The sequence below is a fragment of the Pseudopipra pipra genome, chromosome 1 (assembly GCF_036250125.1).
Source record: "Pseudopipra pipra isolate bDixPip1 chromosome 1, bDixPip1.hap1, whole genome shotgun sequence".
NCBI classification, from domain to species: Eukaryota; Metazoa; Chordata; class Aves; order Passeriformes; family Pipridae; genus Pseudopipra; species Pseudopipra pipra.
The window spans coordinates 104,817,287-104,838,848 of record NC_087549.1 but is presented as its reverse complement, the minus strand read 5'-3'; the positions used below and the strand labels follow the sequence as shown (position 1 = coordinate 104,838,848).

At 36.2% G+C, this 21,562-nt stretch overlaps 1 protein-coding gene across 1 annotated transcript in view; it reads right to left on the bottom strand.

Annotated features, from left to right (window-relative positions):
• The window catches only part of CNTNAP2 (contactin associated protein 2), a 1,027,914-nt gene that overhangs the window by 328,323 nt on the left and 678,029 nt on the right, over positions 1-21,562 (bottom strand). Inside the window, exon 12 of the mRNA XM_064668935.1 lies at positions 10,563-10,682. Within this exon, the coding sequence (XP_064525005.1) occupies positions 10,563-10,682 (120 nt within the window). The remainder of the gene's footprint in view (positions 1-10,562; positions 10,683-21,562) is intronic.

Here is a 21,562-nt window from a genome sequence, read left to right as displayed (position 1 = left end):
ATCACTGAAATAAATATCAGAAGGCCCCTCTGAATAGTAACATTAAGTAGGTTAGTGTCTTTTTTCGGTTTTAATTTTTAATTCCCATAGACCTGTAATTTCCAAGTAATCTGGTTTATGCAATGAGATAGACAAGCAAGCCATGAGTATTCATGCTAGCGTACAAAGCAAGTTCATGAGTAAGGCCTTTTGCTAATAATTCTTGAGTAGAAATACTTGTGAATCTGCCCTAGTTGTATTTACTCTGTCTAGCAGACAGGTAGTCTCAGTATAATCAGTGCTCAGAATAGTCTCAGTGCACCTTGTGGTTAGCATGCAATTGGCTCAGCTGGTTGTTCCTTAGATGCTCACTGTACAGCACAAGTAAAATTAACCATTTCAGCATATTTCTGTGGCAATTACCAGAACAATATTAGCAACAACATATGTTCAGGTAGAAGCCAATGGTTCTGACAAGCATGTCAGACCACAAATAGTGCTCTGGCTTTTGAGAGCTAAGTCAGTTTTGCTTTTCAAAATCCTGCAACATACCTGCCAAGCAGTTTCTGTGGAATATCTATGTCTTTGTGACAGCACTAATTTCTTTCCACAGACTATTGCTAAGAAAAAGGGAATCCAATTGAGCAGTGATGGCCTTAGATCTCCAATCCGGTAATTTACAACATTGTCATTTCCAATTCTTTTGTGACAGTATTTTGTTCTACTGCTACTGACATGCTGCTAAACACATTTAATTTTCTTTTATGACTATTGACAGGTTTATTCCATTGCAGTCAGAAAATACTGGTCTGAAAGAAAATCTACAGTGATTTCTATTTGTGATGCACAAGTGCATACCAAAGTGGAAATAAAAAGCTATTCTCTTTGGAGTTGTATCATCTCAAGGTTTAAGGTACTGCTTTGGAGAAACCCACAAAAATAATTTTAGGAGGGGAATAATTTCTTCTCACCAATTTTCTTAACTTGCTTACTATTGAATGCTTCAGTGTGTGCAGAGTTATTCTCATATATCTCATCTAGGATAATGGAAGATCATTACCTCAATAGTTCTCTCTCAAGGAAGTATATCCTGAACCATACTAGATAAGGCCAATATTTTCAGTCTCCCTGAGAAAAGGATAACTTGATCTTAGCACATGGAAAAAACCCCAAAGCAGGAAGCATAAAAAGCATGTTAATGCTCTTAATGACATGAACTCTCAACACAATAAAAGTGGATACAGATCTCTAACATGAATTGAAATACTTGGCTTCCAGTACATATGTGGAGGGAGTTCCTAACACTGAGCAGTTAAGAGTCTCTGAACAAGAGACCTAGTTTGCATAATCTGCAGATTTCCATTCCAAATCTGAAAGCTTGCTCTGTGGAAGTTCTCCAACTGTAGTTGTTCCCTACTGACTGCACAAGGTCTCACAGACTCCTCACCTTATGCTCATGTTGGCTGGACTTTTTTTACTAAACCATATGGAATGTTATCATTAGTTTGCTTTTAAGTTCTATCCAGTTTATTTCAACCATTGAGGCCAGTTCCCAGATGATACCAGATTGAAGTCCTTTTTGCCCTCATTGTTATCCCCCCTTCAGTCTTTTTCTCCAGTTCTAGGTCTTCCACCACGTGGAACAGAGGTGGAGTTGAGTTTACAGCATGCTTCTGATGCTGCCCTAAAATCCATACTGAGCGCCCATATGGAAATTAGCAAAAAGATTTTCTGTAAATTCACATTATAGTTATTGTACATTTTTTTCTCTTTTGTAGAAAAGCACTAAGACTAATTTTAAGTGATGAAATGCAAACATGGTATTTACTCTGAGTGTTTGAAGACAGCCTTCACACAAATACTTCATAACACTGTACAGTCACACTTCTACATAATCTACATTGACTTCACTTGTTAGCAAGTCCTGTCAGGGAGACATGGGAAAGTCATCCTGTACACCTCCTGCTTGTCTAGGGAAACTGCATCAACAGTACTTTTCTTCTCTGCGTATGTACAGATCAAAATGGATATCTACTGCAACTTATTCATTGCCCAAATAATTTGTTAAAAACATCTTTCAGAGTGTACAGGTGGAATCAAGAAGGCCTGAGATTTTTTAACAGCAATAGTGACAACACAGCTTACCCATCCTTCTAGGCAAATTAATTTAGAGAATTACACATCAGTGTGCAGTACTGCACCCTGAATGCTGGTTGGCAATTCTACAGTAGAATGAATCTCTTTTCACTCTCAAAAATTGTCAGTAATTGTTTCATCACTTGGTTATCTATTTCAGTAAAAAGTGAACTTTCTACACCTTTTGGGATCTGAACAGGATTTTATACATTTCCTTTGAACTAGTCTGCTCTCTGAATGTTTAGCTACACTGATTTCAGTTTCCGAGAAAATAGCAATAGCAAGAACACTTAGAACAGGTAAGTGGTTTCTTCCTATTCCCACAGCCCGTGAACTAGATAGGACAGTAGAAGCAGTCAAACAAATGACCATTGATATGACTTGCTGAAAAGCTGTTCTTTGAAGTGTTGGATAAGAACAAGGAAGTTTTAAGGGGGAAGCACATATGAGAAAGTATTTCTGTATGCCAGAAATCCCCAGGTGAACTTAGTGACTCACACCTTTCAGGCTTTGAGAAAGCAGAGTTGAATCACTGAGCTTGTTCCTCAAAGTCAACAGAAGCATAGAGCAACTTTTCCAGTGATGTAGGGAGTAGGCAAAAACACACACCTCCCAACATCTGTACCCACCCACAGAACAGAAAAACTCTGCAGAAAATATCATTAAAATAAAATAAAATTTGAAACCCACCAACACCCATTATTTCAGGGTGAATTAACTGTCTAGTCTTAACTTGACCTTAACTTTTTGACCAAAAGCAGAAAAAACGGTTCTACAGAAAAGACAAGTTTTGTTTGGGCTTTCAGTAATACTCTCTACAGAAGCAATTTTCTAGGGATAACTGAAGCATATCACTGGCCTGAAGCAGTTTGTGTTGAGTTTCCTACATCCCCAGTAGGGAGCAAGTGTGTAGGAGTGAATCCAGAGCTAAATGTTTGCTTCTAACATTCACAGTAACAGTTTGAGGTAGATGGTATTTTCATCACTCTCTTTCCAACCATTCCTTTTTTCTTCTCCCCCAATAATGGACATGTTTCTTGAAATTTAGGCTTGTAGGGCCCTGCAATGCACAAAGAGTTCTAAATAGATTTATTGTATTTTAATTTCTGAGAGCTCCTTTCCAACAAATGAGGAATATTTTCTGATTGCAGATGATGTCAGGATTTTTTCATCCTCCAATAATTTGGCAAAACAAAGACTATGCTCTATTTTCAATTATATCTTCTATGTCACTCTCAAATGCCTGTTCTTATTGTTTGAGGTCAGTGCCTTATGCCTGATGAATGGATGTTCTGTGATGCTTAGGCTCCAGCTATGAGCATCTGAAATAAATTAAGAGGATGACACGACAGACTTTTATTCCTGTATAATCTTATATGACGCTTCAGAGTTTGAGGTGGGACAGAAAGGGTAAAAAATAAAAGAATGTAGTCAGACAGTAGGAAATGTTTCTATCACTTATTGACTTAAGAAGCTACCTTGAATGTCAGTGATAATGTTTGTTCTCAACTGAAATAGAGCAAATCAAGAACCTTCTTATGGAGGTATTTTTAATACCTTCATGAGGTATTTTTTATTTTATGGTTTAGATATTTTTTCTGCAATTGCACACTGTGCTAGCTTTTCATTTTTTACACATGCAAGGATGACTGGAGAAAATATCTAGAGATATTCCAACACGATTTAGAATCACATGATTTTAATGTGATTTATTCAAACCCTAAAGTTATGACACCACATTTTTGTTAGGACATAGTTTTGTTTAATGAAGTTACCAGGTGTTGATTCTCATCTTTTTCAAAAAAAAATTATCTTTTTCATATTGTGATGAGCCCTGAGATTATTAATACCTTCAACTCTGCATAGGGACTGTTTCTATGGCAGTGTATGCTTAAATTCTGAACATTAAAGTAATAAAAACCAATCTCACAATCACATGGCCCTTAAGCATGGTTTTATCAGGCTGTAATCTTTTCCTCTTCCATCCTTTAAAGCCTAACAAACTCAATATGCTGTCACAAAACACAGCAACAAACTATACTCAGTCATCCCTTGCCATCTAGGTAGTGGCTTTAACCTGTCAAACCCCAGTAACTGCCAAGCACAGAAGGGCCTAACAACATCACTTTTCAGTGTTAATCTGAGGCAAAACCAAACAGGAAAACGTCCTCATTTATTTCAGAAGGACTCCAGACAGCAAGCTGCATCTAATCAAGATGAGTCCAGGTAAAGGCTGACAATTACAGTCTGTCAACTGACTGAGGCTGATTGGAAAGTTTGTATCCAGATGGAAAAGCACCCAGGATCACCCTCTTACTAAGTCAGTACGGTGTTCCACAGCACAGGGAAGAAATGCGCTAGCCAAATTTGTTGAGATACAGTTAAGTACTACAATGAGCAAGGAAGCCAAATTTGAAATAAATTAAAAATAAGAAAAAAAAACCCCAACTGATTACAAACCAAAATGACGTACCAGTGAAACCTAGAATAAAAAGAACATGCCTTGCAAATAAGAACAGATGAAAAATATAATCAATGAACTAAAACTGAGCTGCAGAATACTTCAGCCAACTTGGCAGGCAAAGACATAAACATAGTCTGTTCTGTCTCCAGGTCTCTCATGGGTCTATTATTTTACTCTGATGCTTGGAGGATGAACTCACCATAGGAAGAAAGTCTGCCATCAGAGTTGCTCCTCTAGACACGATCTCCTGATGCTTCAGTGACTATTATTTTCCTCTTTGTCAGTATTTTCTCTCCTTTCTTTATACAAAGAGTCTACCTTGATAAGTCAACTGCACAAAAACAGTGTCCTAAACGGCTTGATGCTTTTGCCTTTCCATTTTATTCTTTTTCTGTGCTTGTTCCTGCTCATTTCACCTTCAAGGAAACAAGCTCGGACACTGCAAGAACAGCCTCAATTCATTTTAAATATTTGTTCCTCTTTTTACCTCTCAAATGTAATTTTAGTACATTAAGGTCTGACAGACTATTAAAAAGCCTCCAAAACAAAGCTCTACAGTGGATGGAAAAGTTTCGAGACCTTGTTCGAAAAAACCCCTTCATTTCATATGTAGTAATGAAGCCATTTTTCCTCCTCTGTTTTAGGCAAAGGACTTAAATATTTGTATTGAAAGTTTTCTGCAATAAGAATAGACTAGGTAAGGTCTATATATTTTTATTTTCATTCAATAACTTAGCATTGTCCAATGGCAAAATTTTGCTTATTGCCTTTAAATGTGTATAAATTCATGCTATTTAAGTTAACAACTAAAAAACATTAAGTTCTTCCTCCATCAAACTAGAGAATCTATACTTAAAAAGAGCTTTACTTTTATTTATTGAATTAAATTGCTTAAAATTTTGTTTCACATCTATTTCTATATATGTATGAATAAAAGTTTTGGTACCTTTGAAGTTCAGTAAATCAGGTCTCAGACAAGAAGTCTCATTTGAAAAAAACTAATTATACAGATATGTGTAACAGAATTAAACATTTACCACTGTTAGAGCACTTTTCGTCGGTATGTAGTGATGAATGGCACATTTATATTCATGCCATATGTTTCTACATATGTCATAGTACAAAGCACTCCAGTGACCCACTATTTACTGATAGAAGACAGAGAAATCACAGGATACAACAGTTATGGTTGTTTAATGTCTACTCTGAAAGTCATTGCAGTAATTATTACACATTCCATTTCTGTTAAAAAAAAATAAGAGAGAGAGCAGAGAGGAAAGAGGAGAGTGGGTAGAAAAGACACCTTGTACGCTTGACCTTAATGAGACAGACTATGAATATGCATAATGATTTCTCAAACTGTTTGAAGATGAGCAGCTTTAGGCAAAAGAATTGTACTAGAAAGGGGATAGGGTAAGTACCACTCAAATGGAGGCATTATGCTTGTAGCTATTTGGATCCTGAAATGAGATAAAAGCTATATCACAGAGGCATAAAGACTTCAGGACCAACAGGAAAAATTAACTGACATACCTTCTGGTAAAATAGAATATGAAACCTTTCAGTTCTACTTTGCATCAGTACTCTAAATGATGAAGCAGAAGAAACAGCAGGCTAATATTTCCCTATACTCAGCATAAAGCCTCAAGCAACCACAGGAGTGCTGATCTGCCTTTCCCACTGACATCCCATATAGCCATTAGGATAAATAACTAAGTCCTTATGGTCCCTCTGCTTATTCCTCACTCTCGACTCGGAAAATTCTTGCAGGACAAATGCACAAGATCTGAATAAATGTACTCGTTTGACACCTTTTCCCCATCCTCAGTGTACCAAACAGACAAAAAAAGAGAAATGGAAAAAACTGGGAGTAATATCAACTATTTTTTGTGTCTTTCTCAATGGACTGAAACTAAATCTGCCAGAGGAAACTGAATCAGGCTCAGAGATTCAGAAATATCACAGTGAGCAAGTGGTGAAGCTGTAATATACTGAAAGTTACAACTTCTAACAAATACCTTAAAAGAGCAATTCTCTCCACTGCAGTTATGGCTATAATGACAATTAAAGAGAAAACAGGAATGGTCAGGCTGCATACTGAGATAGGAACCTTCCAACTTTGGAATAACCTGCTTGAATCAGAGTCTAACTTTGCATTGTGGACTTGCCTCTGAAAGAGGGTAAGATCTCAGCCTTAAGATGATAGAGTTTTTAAAGAATTCCCCGTTGAATTTAGTCACAAAAGGCTAAATTGAAAAGCAGTCTAATGGTTAAAAATTATGCCACATCACAACTTCAAGGAATACTTTTCCCAAAAGTGTATTAATTTGAAAAGTTCAAACTTTCTACTTCTAAACATTTCCAATATTTCTTTTTATTAAACAAAAAGCAAAAAAGCAATTAAAAAAACCCCAAAACTTCGTAAAATTTACATAGTTCCTATAGAGAAGTCTTTGGGAAACTGCTGAACATCATCAGCAATGCTCTAGATTTTAAAAGCTGGTTTACTGCACCAGGACTAGATAGTTTGAATGTGATATCTCAAACATGTTCATTCCACTAGGAGGATATAAAATGTAAGTTCTTGGTTCCTCTTCTCTATCAGAACACAGTACTGAGTACAGAGTTTATTTGGAGAAGACAAGGATGAGAATTGGAGGGGGGATCTCTGGGATTTCTTTGAGAATAGACTTGTTTGTAGAGACCGTGAACTGCTCTGTTCATGCACATACACGTATTTCTATTAACTGCACTATTGAATTTCCAGCACGTCTCAGAAAAACCAGAACAATCTTTAGTTACCGCAGAAACATCTGTGAAGGGCAGGTCTCATCATGAAACTGTGAGAATGCAAAGCAAGTTGGATATGTATTACGGCCAGAAATATGCCTAGACAGATGTCTACTGTACCATAATTTTCTCTCTCTCCTTTTTTTTTTTTTTAATATTTTTTTGGCACATTTGGCTAAGCCAACACCTTCTGACTAGAAACTCTGCAGGTGAAATGCTGATATAAAGATGAAATAATGAAATTAGTGATTCAATATTTGTGATACAATATAGTAAAGGGCTAAACACATAATTTCTCAGTATACAATTTCAGTGGCTTTTTGGGATATTGCACTTGCCACAAGAAGGTTTACAGTCAAGAGAGAGTGTAGCTTACTCTCCAACATTTTGTACCAGTAAATCTATACTTCAGTGAGGGTGAAAGTAGTACATATCTGTTAAGCCACCTTGTTTTGCAAAGACTGATACTAATTTCATAAGTTACCCTAACCTTATGGACTTGTTTTGTCTAGGAATGAAACAAGCTAAATTTTACATTAATTTTTAGTCATTTACCTGAATGAAAGAGGGGATATTTAAAATGTCTATTAGCATTTTGAGTAGTAATTTAAAACAGAGATGTTTGTTTAAAATAGTAGGAGAATAAGTACATTTAGTTTTGCCACAGGGTAGAGAGGAAAATACAGTTAAGGATGTCTCTATTAAAATAAAATTTCAGTACCCTGCTATATGAAGAAATGTTTTGGTTTTTTTTTTTCATTTAGTATACTCCCATACTATTCAGTATAGCTAAACCTGTATCTTACTTAGTTTCACGGTCATGAAAAAAAGAATTAATTGTAATTCAGCTAGTTTAAGTTCTTTTTCAAATATAGTGCTAGTAATACCATAAACCTGCACAAGTTTGATACTAAAATTATTTGAGAATTCTGCTCTTAATCTAATATGCTTTTTATTATATGAAAAGATATGTATCATTGCTACAGAGTTCTACAGAATTGTGTTATTGATGAAGCAAAGTGAAGTCCTCAAGTAAGCTCATTCTGTCCCTTCCCTAGTACACATGTTGCTGATAATACTCTATATAGATTCAGAAAAAGATTAAGGGTGTTGTGAAATTTCTCCTAAAAATGTGGTTCTGCACTGTCCCATCTTCAGTGCCTCAGATGACCACTAATTAAAAGAAAATTAAAGCTATAGCAGTTGCAATGTATAGGCACTACACAGTACGTACACAGGTGATGAGCTTTATTAAGCTATCTGAGAACAACTCTTGGTTTCAGAAGCAGAGATTAGAATTACTTCTAATCAATTTTCACAAATTTCTTGCAGTCATTGGCATTGTAATGAAGAAATAATTTTAAATAATTTTAAAATTGCAATAGTTACATGGATATTAGTGCAAAACGCCTTTTTCTCGTAGCAAAAAGTTTCTGATGAGAGCAATTCATTTGAAACAGAAAACTGTATTTTTCCACAGCATCTGTCATATGCAAATGAAGGGAAAGAGCAGTAAATCATGTATCATAATGTTCATGATCTTGCACTGGTTAGGTAAAGGTCACATTTATGTACTCTGGAAATTTTTGTATACGAGAAACATTAGTAAAATGAAACTATTACTTATCTCTTTTTATTTCACAGTGTTGAATAAGCTACTAGGACCTTCTGTTCTATATTTACATTTATCATGAATGAGCAATACTGTAGCACTGGATGGATGTATTTTTCTGTCCCTGACACTGCTATGGTGGTATATTTCTAATATACATTCCTACCCTTGAAGAGTAACCAAAAGCTATAGCTCACACTGAACACAGCAGTTCTGAATAGCAGAAATCTCTTAAATAGCAGCAATTCTTGGCATTGTTTCATGCAGCGTCTGCCTGACTAGTTACTGATACAATTCAAGGTGCTACTTATGATTTAAAAAGCTCTAAATGGCTCAGGATCTAAAAGACTGCCTTTATACCTGTGTCTCAGAACAGATTTGACAGGTTGAACAGTCTCTCCAGTCCAAATAGGATTGACAGCACTTCCAGAGCTTAGATTAGGCTCGTTTTAACGTATGCATTTGTTATACAAATACATACATTAATGGCAGCATGAAACAGCAGTATTATCTCCTGGTCTCCAACAGGCTGTGTACCTATAAGCAGTTGATCTGGGGTCTGCTGCGTGTGCCATGCATTCCTCCCCATCTCTCCCATCCGAGCTGGATACAACCCACCCCACAGGCCCAGGTGTGTCTGGGTTTCTGCCCCCCCGAAGAGGTGTGGCAGCTTCAGCAATTTTGATCTCTAAAAAGCCAGAGACACTTTCAACTTATGATAGTGTCGTCACCTTCACGTTGCTGATGCTGAAGTCTGAAGACTTCACATGCCACATTTCCAGTGCAAAAGAATGAAATTTAAACTTGTTATACAGACATTTGGGTAAAACCAGAGGATACGTTGTATCAGCTACTCAATATTTTATATCAGAAGAAGTGCTGAGACAACTGTCATGCATTAAGAGAACAAAGAAATAATATACTATCACTGAAGAAAATTCCCCCTTATTTTTTAATTATCTTATTTTCCTGTCTTAGCATGGCAATGCAGATGACTAAGACAGGATACTTTCTGTGAGAATGCAAGGCAAGTATTAAAAGCAGAAAACAATACATACAACAAAATCAAAATAAGTTAATGCAGTTATATATATGATCTCCAGAGTTTAACTGGTGTTAGAAGGATGTATCTAGTTTAAAATACAGACAATAAAGAAAACTCAAATGTTTTGTTTCTTTTGTGATTAATTTCTATTCCTTGGCTCTTGTGGTAAGCTGCCTTCTACAGTACCCCATTAACTGCAGACATTACTGAACTCAAATATGTTGATATACAACAGTTTTTGTAAATAGCCATATCTATCTATTTTTTTTAAATGATGAACCACTGAGGATACAAAGACCTATTAAGACTAATTAATAGCTGCAATTCAAAAAGCTACTGCCTTTCTAAGAGCATACTGAATGATAGCTACAGATTTGATGATCCCTCTCATGGAGAGCTCTTAGCAATTATGTTTTTTTTACAAGAAATATGAATTATGAATAGACTCTCTCTTCCAACTACATTAAAACCAAACCAAACCAAAAACCACATGCAAAAACCCCAACCAACTGAATTAGCAAATATAATGCAGTTACCTGTCATGTTGCAGTAAACTTTCAAAGGTCCCAGTGCCCCACTACCATCTGGATCTATCCAGTAGTAATTTGAAGTTTTGCCCAAGTGTTTGTATGCTTCACAAGAGAGTTCATGAATAGCTGGAATGAAATAAAACAAAACACAGCAATAAGGATTTTCATATCCTGGGGAAAAAAATCCATAATGATAATAAATTGACTCTATTTATATATCAAAACCTATACCTTGGAGATTAAAGTCATGTCACTGACATTCAGTGAAAACAAAGTATCTTTCCGAAAAATGCAACAATGATTAAAAACTTAAGGCATATCATTTCATTTTTTGACATGTGGGAGAAAGCCAGAGTAGGAAGAGAATTCTGACAACTTGGGGGGAGGGAGGAACAACCAAATTCTTTCAAGAATATATTTAAACCATTTTTGAAAATACTTTGGTTCATAGCTTTTTTTATACCCTGGCTTAAGTTTTACATTATAAATGGAGACACTTCTATTGATAAAACATACTTTAGTTTTCTTTCGAGAGAAAAAGCTCACAAGTTCTCTCTCAGTAAATTTTAGAATTTTTCATGTTTTATTACCACTCAGAATAGCATTAAGTTTCAAAACTGTAAAACTTCTCATTAATGTAATACCTGTCTCTACACAGCTCTGTAATTATTCTATTACACACCCTTATAACTAATACTCTGTTCCAGCAAGGTCTGAAATTTCACAATATTTACTGGAATAAGTTTAATTGATTTAGCAGAGGGTTTTGTTTCAATTTTTCCTTGAATACTGCTTTCTAGTTCAAGTCATAAAACTGCTTGTCAAATTGTGTTATGATGAATAGCTCAGGCATAATAATAAGCATTGTAGATAGAAGCTTTTCTAGCAATGGCCATATTTTCTTGGAAATGTATGATTATTATAAAGTCACATGCATTAAATATGAATAATTTTATGCATAAGAAAAGTAAAACTGGTCATTTATATATATTGGTGTGTTTACATACATAAAAAAACCTGGTAAATTATATAAATATTTTTTAATCAAATTTTAAAAAAATGAATGTGTAATTCTGCTTTGTTGTCTAAGGACCAGATGGTAAAGCTTTTTTGTTTGGAATCAATCAATCAGCTGCTAAAAGAAATAAATGTTTGTTTAACCAGACTTCATATCTACTCTAAAAATTCATCTAATTTGTTGGCAATTCTTACGAGCAATCTCCTTGCTAAGACTGGCTTTATTTCAAATGTCCATAAGGACGAGCTGTTTTGCTGGGCTCTGATGATGATGAGTGACTGATCACACACACACACACACGTTTAAAGGCTTCTAACCAACTATCAAGACACAGGAAGTAAAGCCAAATTAAAAAAAATCTCAAATTTTGATATTGAATGAACGCAAAGCTAAAGACTGTTACCTGTCTATAAAGATGTCTATCTATAAAGATAATTTCCTTGTCAATGCTACAAGAGAAAGAATTTCCTGGAAAGTTTTATATGTTCATTACAGGATTTAAAGTCAATTTTGTACAAGTAGACAACATTTTAATTCAGTCATTCAATATTCCAAGCCATTTCAGACACTTCGTGCAGATTTCATAAGGAATTCATAACCTATTTTGTTCAGAAATATTTCTCTAACTCTCTACATGCTACCTAAACATAACCATAACATACCAACACTGTCAATGTATAATTGCTGTGACACAAGTTGCAAATTTTAAGAGACGCATTCCAGGTCAAGTCAAGAAATTGACAAATACTGTTTGTGGTCTTGCAGAAATTTTGTGTTTTCATTTTCAAAACTCTTTCAGAAAACTAGGGGAGCTTTGTCTCTACCTTTATGTGGGACCACGTGACATTTTTATCCAAGTTTGCTCCTTTCAAGATGACAGGCCAATCTTTGTACAGAGATACTGCTACAACTCAGAAAACAACATTAAAGTCTGTTATATGGAAGTCAAGCCAAGTTATGCTGTTTAATCAAGCACTCATCCCTACTGAATATTTTTATAGAAAATTAAAGGGCTTAGATACAACACCATTCTTTCTGTTTTTCAGAATGGAAAAAATAGAAAGTGTTACATAGGTAATATTTAGTTTCACAGCACAGAACAGGCTGCTTTTGAATGTCAGGTTTTGTTAAACTTCAGTATTAACAGTATTCAAATAACAGAAACTAAGATTGCTCTTCAAATGAAGATAAAAGAATAGGATATTCTAAATAGATTCAACTTGTGAAAAGCATTCTTATAAGTGCGTGATAGGTTTCTGGGAAGTGTTGTTCATATGTGTAAATCATGGAATTATTAAGTTTGGAAAAGACCTTCAAGATCATTTTGTCCAACCATCAACCTACTGCCACTGCCATGTTCTTTACCAAGCCATGTCCTCGAGCGCCATATCCACACATTTTTTGAATGCTCTCAGGGATGATGACCCCGCTACCTCCTGGGGCAGTCTGTTCTTGTGAATCTAAAGCTCCCCTGGTGGAACTTGAGGCCATTTTTGTAGTTGCAGTAATACTTTATAAAGGGGAATAAACAAAAATGAAAGGGTAAGTTCTAACTCAATGAGCAGGAACAAATTACTTCACAGGGAGTACAGGAACAAAATAAAGGGATAAGTGAATTTCATATACTGACAAAATAACTGATAATTAAGATACAATAGGACACAGCAGTTCATATTTGGGTGTATGAAGACACCTGATGTCAGAAAGAGATCTTATTGTTGACTATGGATGGCAAAGAGTAGCCACTTACATAAACAAAAGAACAAAAGCAGCAAGCACCAGGGAGAGAAGGTAACTCTGAAGGGGAAGAAACAAGACATGATACCAAGATGTCAAAGTAGAAGATGTAGTAGAAGGCTGCAAAAGGACCTGGACAGGCTGGATAGATGGGCCGAATCCAACTGTATGAGGTTCAACAAGACCAAGTGCCAGGCCACACTTTGGCCACAACAACCCTATGCAGTGCTACAGACTGGGCACAGAGTGGTTGGAGAGCAGCCAGGCAGAAAGGGATCTGGGAGTTTGGATTGACAGGAAGCTGAACATGAGCCAGCAGTGTGCCCAGGTGGCCAAGAAGGCCAATGGCATCCTGGCCTGGATCAGGAACAGTGTGGCCAGCAGGACCGGGGAAGTGATTCTGCCCCTGTACTCAGCATTGGTGAGGCTGCACCTCAAGTACTATGCCCAGTTCTGGGCCCCTCAATTTAGGAAGGATATTGAGGTGCTGGAACATGTCCAGAGAAAGACAATGAGACTGTTGAAGGGTCTGGAGCACAAATTCTGAGGAGAGGCTGAGGGAGCTGGGGTTGTTTAGCCTGGAGAGGAGGAGGTTCAGGGGAGACCTCATCACTCTACAACTACCTGAAAGGAGGTTGTAGCCAGGTGGGGGTTGGTCTGTTCTCCCAGGCAACTAGTGACAGGTCAAGAGGAAACATTCTTAAGCTGCATCAGGGGAGGTTTAGGTTGGACATTAGGAAAAAGTTCTCCACAAAAAGAGGGGTTGGCCACTGGAATGGGCTGCCCAGGAAGGAGATGGAGCCACTGTCCCTGGAGGTGTTTAAGAAAAGACTGGATGTGGCACTTAGTGCCATGCTCTAGTTGACGAAGGTGGTGATAGGTCAGAGGTTGGACTCGATGACCTCAGAGATCTTTTCCAATCTAGTTTATTCTGTGATCTGTGAAGATGATGTAGAAAGGAAGACAGCACAGGATCACCTTATAATTCACTACTTGTTTTTTAAAATTCTACACAAAAAGGCCAGTAATGTATAAGACAGAAGGAGAATAGGTACAAATAGAAGTTGAGAAACTCAGAGAAAACCTAGAATAGATGAAAGGACAAACATTTAAGGAACATTGTTTTGGAAGTGACCCAAATACACTAAAACACAGAAGAAAATAAAAACAGAATACAAAGAAGAGAACATGGTAGAATTGAAATGGCCTAAATGAGAAAACTGATTAAGATTACAATAAAGAAGCAAAAAAATTAACAGAGCCAAGAAATGACAAGTAAGTAAAATACAAGATTTGGATATAAAGTTTACAGTGTTCACGTGCAAATATGTAGAAATAATTGCATACAACTACATACAGAAAAGGCAGAGGGAGAGAGAGAAGGGCTTTTTAGTGCTGCTTTCTTTGATTTCTTCTGGAAAATGGGAAAGAAAAACAAATAAACAACCCCCCTCAGCATAAGCAAACAAATGAACAAAAAATCCCAGCACCTGAGGACACAAGTGCGATAGATTTTTGCTTTTCAAGGTAGTAGAAGTAAAATGCCAAAAATATGTATTTTCCTTTTGGTAACTGGTCCAAACACACAGCATATGTATTCCTAAGAGACCTCAGAATAGTATTAAACCTCAAAATCTTCCAAGCTGAAGGTAAAAATCACATGCACTCTGGTGTCCAGATAAGCCATTTCTAGCTTAATAAATCCAATCATAGGTTTGTTAGGGTTTTTTTAATGTTACTTATATTCTTTTGGAGGAGAATAGGGGGAAACCTCCCCACACTACAAACAGCTTCTTCACTCTTAACTTCACATGCTTTCTTATTGCATCAAAAACTGTCTACAAGCCACAAGAGGTGAAAACCTGATTAGAACAGTGATGCAAGGTCTTAGAGTCAGGAATAAAGTATGTACAAAAAGAATCAAAAACAGAAACAAAAGAGCACCAAAAAAATCCAATAGTCCTTTTAAAATTTAGTCACCTGAATAATACAGATCAAACCGAGACCACCAAATCCATTTCATAATAAAATTTGAAAGGGTTGTCTCTGTTCTAACATGAAGTTTAAAAGTTTAAAAAACCAAAACAAAACCATTAAAAAAATAATTTCACCAAAACTTTTGGTGTGAAACATCAAGCTTCTTTAGATTTCTTAGTCTAGGCAGAAACTCAAGGGTTGGACTTGGTGATCTCAGAAGTCCTTTCCAACCAGGCCGATTCTATGATTCTCTGAATTAAATAATAGTAAAAGTGACAAAAAAAGGCAGTGCATCAGATCCAAAAAGTCCAGCTATGTCTCTTCAGTGCTTTCAACTTAGAGAACACCAAAAGCTAAATAGACTGTGAGGTGCTTGGATTTATGTCACTTAAGCTGGTTACAACTCTTGAGCCCCGAATGGGCTGAAAGCACAAACATACAAGGAAGGGGGAAAAAACCCTCAAGCTTACTCAAGAAATAGCTGCACACTGAAATGGCATACCCGTAGTTTATTTTAAAGAATAAAATAAGATCTGTTGCTTTATTAAAACATATATTCTGAAAATCAATTGAAAAATGGAAAATCTTAAAAAATTAGGTTTGATGCAAGAATACATGCACACTAAGTTTTTGCCCTATCAGCAGAAGTTTCTCTCTGTGCGGTACCTTAATGACAAACCTATACCCACCTCTTATCCATTCCAATGCTATCTGGCAGAGAAATGGGATCTTTCACAATTCTTTTTGAATAGGTTAAGAGAACTAGGTATCTCACCATGACTCAAAGCAAGCTATATATGAAAATGAAACCCCTTTTGTATTCTGACAGAAAGAACACTTGAAGCTGCTGGTTTTCTCTATTACCTCATGTTTATTATAAAAGTTTTTTTAAAAGCTTCACAAAAAGCCAATATGATGCAACACTACTTCAATGTTCTTGTTATTCAGTAGGACTATAGTTACAATGGCCAGAACCAAACCTGTCTGCCAGTTTTTTAAAGTCTGAGTATAAAACTTCTGTAATTTGGAACTCATCCTTGCTATGCCTAAAAATAGGAAAATTAAAATAAAATCAAATTTCAGTTTCCAAATTTAGTTAACTTAGAATAAGAACGTGTTGTTAAAGTCAGCCAAAACCAAGTGTGAACAAATATCTACTTTTACAACTCACACTGTGAGAGGTAACCCTTTCAGATATGACTTCAAGATGGAAGCATTGCTAGAAATTCATACTGTATAGATGCACTCTCTCAAAAATGTTCTGCATTGCAAACTAGTTTCTTTTGTTTGTAATAATATAATTATTGTACTTAACCTTCATATAAAAAAATAGCTGAAAGTTTAACTAAATCTTCACTTATTAGCAGAACCATAACTTAATACGATATTGATTATAATGAGTTTTAAATGTAAATATCTTTTACCAAGTTCCAAAATGTTAGGGGTGCCTTTGTTCATTTGCTGTTGCAAAAGCAAATGCAGTTGGAAATGTCTACCTTTTTAGGTTGTCAGTTTACAGAAGGTCCTAACACCGTCAGCTAGGAGAGATGAAATCTAAAGTTAATTGTAAATCAAAAACCAAGGAGAATTACCCTCATCAGTCAAATGGTGACAGAAGGAAGAAACTAAAACTGAAGATGAAACCATCACCATTCTGATACAGAACTGCACATATATCTAAAATTCTTTGAGCAATTTCAACACACTTCAATTTCTTTCTAGGTGTAGGCACACTCATCTGAAAAGGAGCTCTGACATGTTAAAGACATCAAATGAAATCTGATCCTGTACAGAAGGATTCTGAGGTAACCAAGACTTCTGTTTTGGGATTTTTTTCCTGCTATTTTTGTCTGCTACACAATAATACAATAAAACACCTGGTCTAGCTTCTGTATACCACCAAAGAGCCCTTTCCAAAAGTCCTTCTTGATTTAAAAGTATCTTCAGAATATTTGCTAAAATAACACCCTTCCCTAAACAAAAGTAGGTGATAAGGAGGAATAAACATAAAATCCTAACTAGACAAAACTTCTTACAACATCATTTAGTTTTTCAAACTAAATTTATGATGGACTCTTAGAGAGAGCAATTTCTGCACGCCCAGAAGGTGGATATCCAGCCAAGAGTTGTTCACCACAAGCTGCACCATTAAATTACAGATACTTGCAGCTAGGATGACCCTGTAGAATTAGGATACCTTAATGAGAAAAAACACAGGAAGCAGAACTTTAAGTAAAATATAAGGCTCTAGTAAGGCCTTCAAGGCTCCTGGCCTTCACAACCCAGGAAGCAGCCAGCTATGGCTGCTCACATTGACATCCCAGAGCAGTAGGAAGATGCCAGGACACTTGGCTGGCTGCAATACTGAGTTTCTGTGCCCAGTCTATGAGCACTTGGAAACTGCACCTGAACATGTCAGCAACTGCGGTGAAGTTCACATCCAGGAAGTAAACTGAGTTTCTCAGTGAGCTACAGCTTTATGCACATCCTAAACATGATTTGCACATAAAAAGATTAATTTTGAGATTTAAAGTAACTTTAGGAAATTTTTTGGGGTTTTTTTGTTTGTTTGGTTGGTTGGTTGGTTTGGTTTGTGGGTTTTGTTTGTTTGTTTCTGTTTGGTTGGTTTGTTTTTTGTTTGGTTTTTTTGTTTGTTTTGGAAATGGATCTACTGTGATGTTAAAGAATTCCAGAAATTTCTTTCTGAAGAACTACAAAAATTCTAGATTCAGTCACAGTGCATTTATTTACAACCAAATTACTTCCATCCAGGTAAAAACCAAGGAATAATGAAGTGTCCAAAAGTGACATGCCCTTGCCAATGCAATATCACCTCAAAATTAAAGACAATGGAAAACAGAAAACCTGCATCTCCTGGCTTCACATATAACTGAAAATTCAAGTAAATTAAAACCTCTAAACTCCTGACAGTACTACTTACAATTTGTATGCTCATGTTGCATCTGTAAAAATATTAATTTTCTTCTGTTTTTAAAAAAATGTTGCTATACATGAACAGCCATTCAGCAAAAATGCAATTTTCACACATAAATGTCATTAAGCAATTGGAAAATTTCACTTTAAATAAGAGAACTGGAGAAAATGGGAAGGTACCATGAACAAGTCCACCAAATCACAGCTGTATTTGACAGGGCATATGCATAATTTTTCCAGTTGCAGTAAAACCAAGATCAAGCACTATTTCTCAGCCATGACTAGGTTACCTCCACAGCTTGAAGCTGAACTGAGGCACTGTAATCCCAAGAGCACAAACAAGAACAATCCCTGGCATGTTCTCATACTGTCACAGTGAAACTCAGATTCGTTTTTTCTGGGTTACGGTCATTGTAGGGGCACTTGGTTTACTCTCATAGTTAGCTAGGACAAACACATGAATATTAGGAGCTCAAAGCTTCATCCTTTCACTGTCACCATGTGAGATTAATAAAAATCTTTCATATACCATACAACTGTTTTACTCATGACAGTCCAAATACGAGTTAACTTAAAGCTTAAGGGTTGAATTCTGTTACTCTCAGCATCACGTTAAATAAATACTCCATTATTCGACAAGGTGCTGCGGGAAAAGGTAGTTCAATTCCTCAAGTTATGTTTGAAGCAGTAAGTGCTGAGACAAAAAGCAGAGTCTTTTTCATGATTGTAATTAGTATAACAACAGAATCACATAGCTGTGATGAATCTCAAAGACAATCTAATCTACTTCCCAAAAAGGCTAAATTACATCCATGTATCATTCCTGACATGCTCCTGTTCAAAATTATGTAAATTCCTCAACACATCAAGGCAGCCTAGAGCTCCACCAGCCCTCCAGCATCAGCATTTCTCCCACTTTCTACACTGTGAAGCTGCTTTGATGCAATTTAAACTCATAATTTCTCTTTCTATCCACCATTAATTTGGAGAATAATTTACACCGCTCCTCCTTGCAGCTATCTTTTGTCTATTTGCTGACATGAATCTCACTTCTATGTCAAAAAGGCAAAGTTTGTTAATTTTGACCACTGGTTGTGTTTTCTAGGTGCTAAATTCTTCTTCTTTCTCTGATCTGGGCTGTCCAATTTTCATGAAGTTCAGCACATGAAAGTGGACAATGCCCAGAACAGTGGGATTAATTTGCACATTCCACAAGTTATACTTCTGTTAATTCATTCCCAAATAATGTTTTCTTTATTCACAGAATCATAAGCTATGAACTACAAGGTAAATAAGCCATCCAAAAATCCCACTTCTACAAAACTGAATTTAAAAAAAAAACCAAACAAAACAACAGAAAAACCCCAAAAAACAAAACATGCAAAACTAAACAAACAGCTTTCCTCAACCATTATTTCTACAGTTGGTTAACAACTCCTAAGCATAGTCCTTCCTTTGCACCTCAAAATCCTTAAAATAGCTTCCAAAAGGAAATACATTGTTATGTTTTATATATATGCAAATAATAGTATACATATAATACGATTTACTTATAAGTCATCTATTATATAAATGAAAAAATACTATAAAAACAGACACTTTTTTTTTAATTAGTTGGGAAGGTAAACGAAAAGAAAGAAATTCAGTATTTTATGGCTGGACTAGTGTTCATTTCAGTCCATGGTTGCACTGGTTGTCCTGCCACTAAAACTTTATAACAACAAAACTCCTTTGTAACTGAGCATAAGCCTTCTTCCCACTGCCATTGGTCTAAACTTCAGCCTTCTGAAAGCTCCTATGTCTGCCTCACACTCTCCCTCTGCCTTCTACTGTGAGCTAATTAACTTATAAAGGGTTCTCATCATTAGTGCACTATTCAAATACACCCTGCAGAAACAGAGAGAAAATGATAAAGCAGTAAAAATAAAAATACTGTTATATGGAAATGTGGCAAATCTGTGTCAAGTTGACTCTAGGCTCATTTTTGTCAGTGATAAACATGACAATTACCATTGTGGTAACAAAGGGAACAAAGCAGAGGCTTTGCCATCAGAATGAGAAAGAGAGCATGAGTTTATTTGCCACTGGGATAATAAAGAAAATTACTGTTTTAGGGGTGAAAACTACAGTTTGAGTTACCACATAGTAGTGCAACCTGGAATTTGCTACAAATACAGATAAAAACATCCAATTTATGGCAAAATCAAAGGTGCTTCTGTTTCTCTCTCAACTTTGTTCTTTGCTTTGGGCTGGGAGAGGGAGGTGGGGGGGGGCAAAGAGAGATTAATTTAAACCTAAATGGCTGATCCAAAATGGATTTTTAAACAAATTTAACAGTGATTTTAAATTAGGAGCCATAGATCAGGCAATTAGCATCCTTGTAACAGTGTCAGCCTACAGACTTCACAAGAAAGAAGTATAATTAGACACCAATTTTTAACAAGGTGCTTTTGTGAATTAAGTCGTTCAAGGGTATATAAACACACAAAAAACAAAATGGAAAAAAAATCAACCAAAAATACCTGCCCTGCATTCCAGCATTTTTCTTTGTAACTGAAATAAACACCGTTCAGGATTAAAACAGAGAACTTCAAGTCATATCAAACATCTCCATGTAAGGCACACTCTCATTTTAAATCTGGATAGTGTTATACATTTGTGTAGCTGTAATTCATTACTGGGCCCTGCATCTGAGAAGGGCAGATTGTCGAAGAAACTCATAGATATTCACCATACTTTGTTGGTCTGCCACGAGGCCCAGCCACAGAAAGCTTCAGGTCTGCCTGGAGCTCATTTGAGCCTTGTCCAGCTGGGAGGCAACAGGAACACTGTCAATATCATCTTGTCCCCTTCTTCCCTCCTATCCCTCTCTTCCATGCAAAAGGCTTCAAGGCTGGTATAAAAACTAATTCTGAAAAATCCATACCCTGAAAGAAAAGTGTGATTTCTACTCCAATTCCCACTTTGTGTTGCTAGGGCAATGGAAAGGAGAAGAGACAAGGTACAGGCCTGGATTTACAGTTTCCTAGCTGTGTAATACAAATCGTTGGTTATTCTCTACAGTGCACAGAGGTTCTGAAAACCTCAGAAAATGATACAAAGGCCAAAGGAGGAGAGATAATTCCAGTAAATTTAGGTCAATGTTACAAACTATCAGGAATCTTATTTTAATACAAGATATCTGTAAGTGGCTACAAATAGCAAAGATACAGAATCAGCCAAAGTATTTTCCCTCACCAAGTTTATGCTGGTTCTTCCCTGCCTTGGATATAACAGCATTTGATCTGAACTTCCTAATCAGTGTTAAAGAACGGTCAACTGCGCATGGAGATATCCTCTC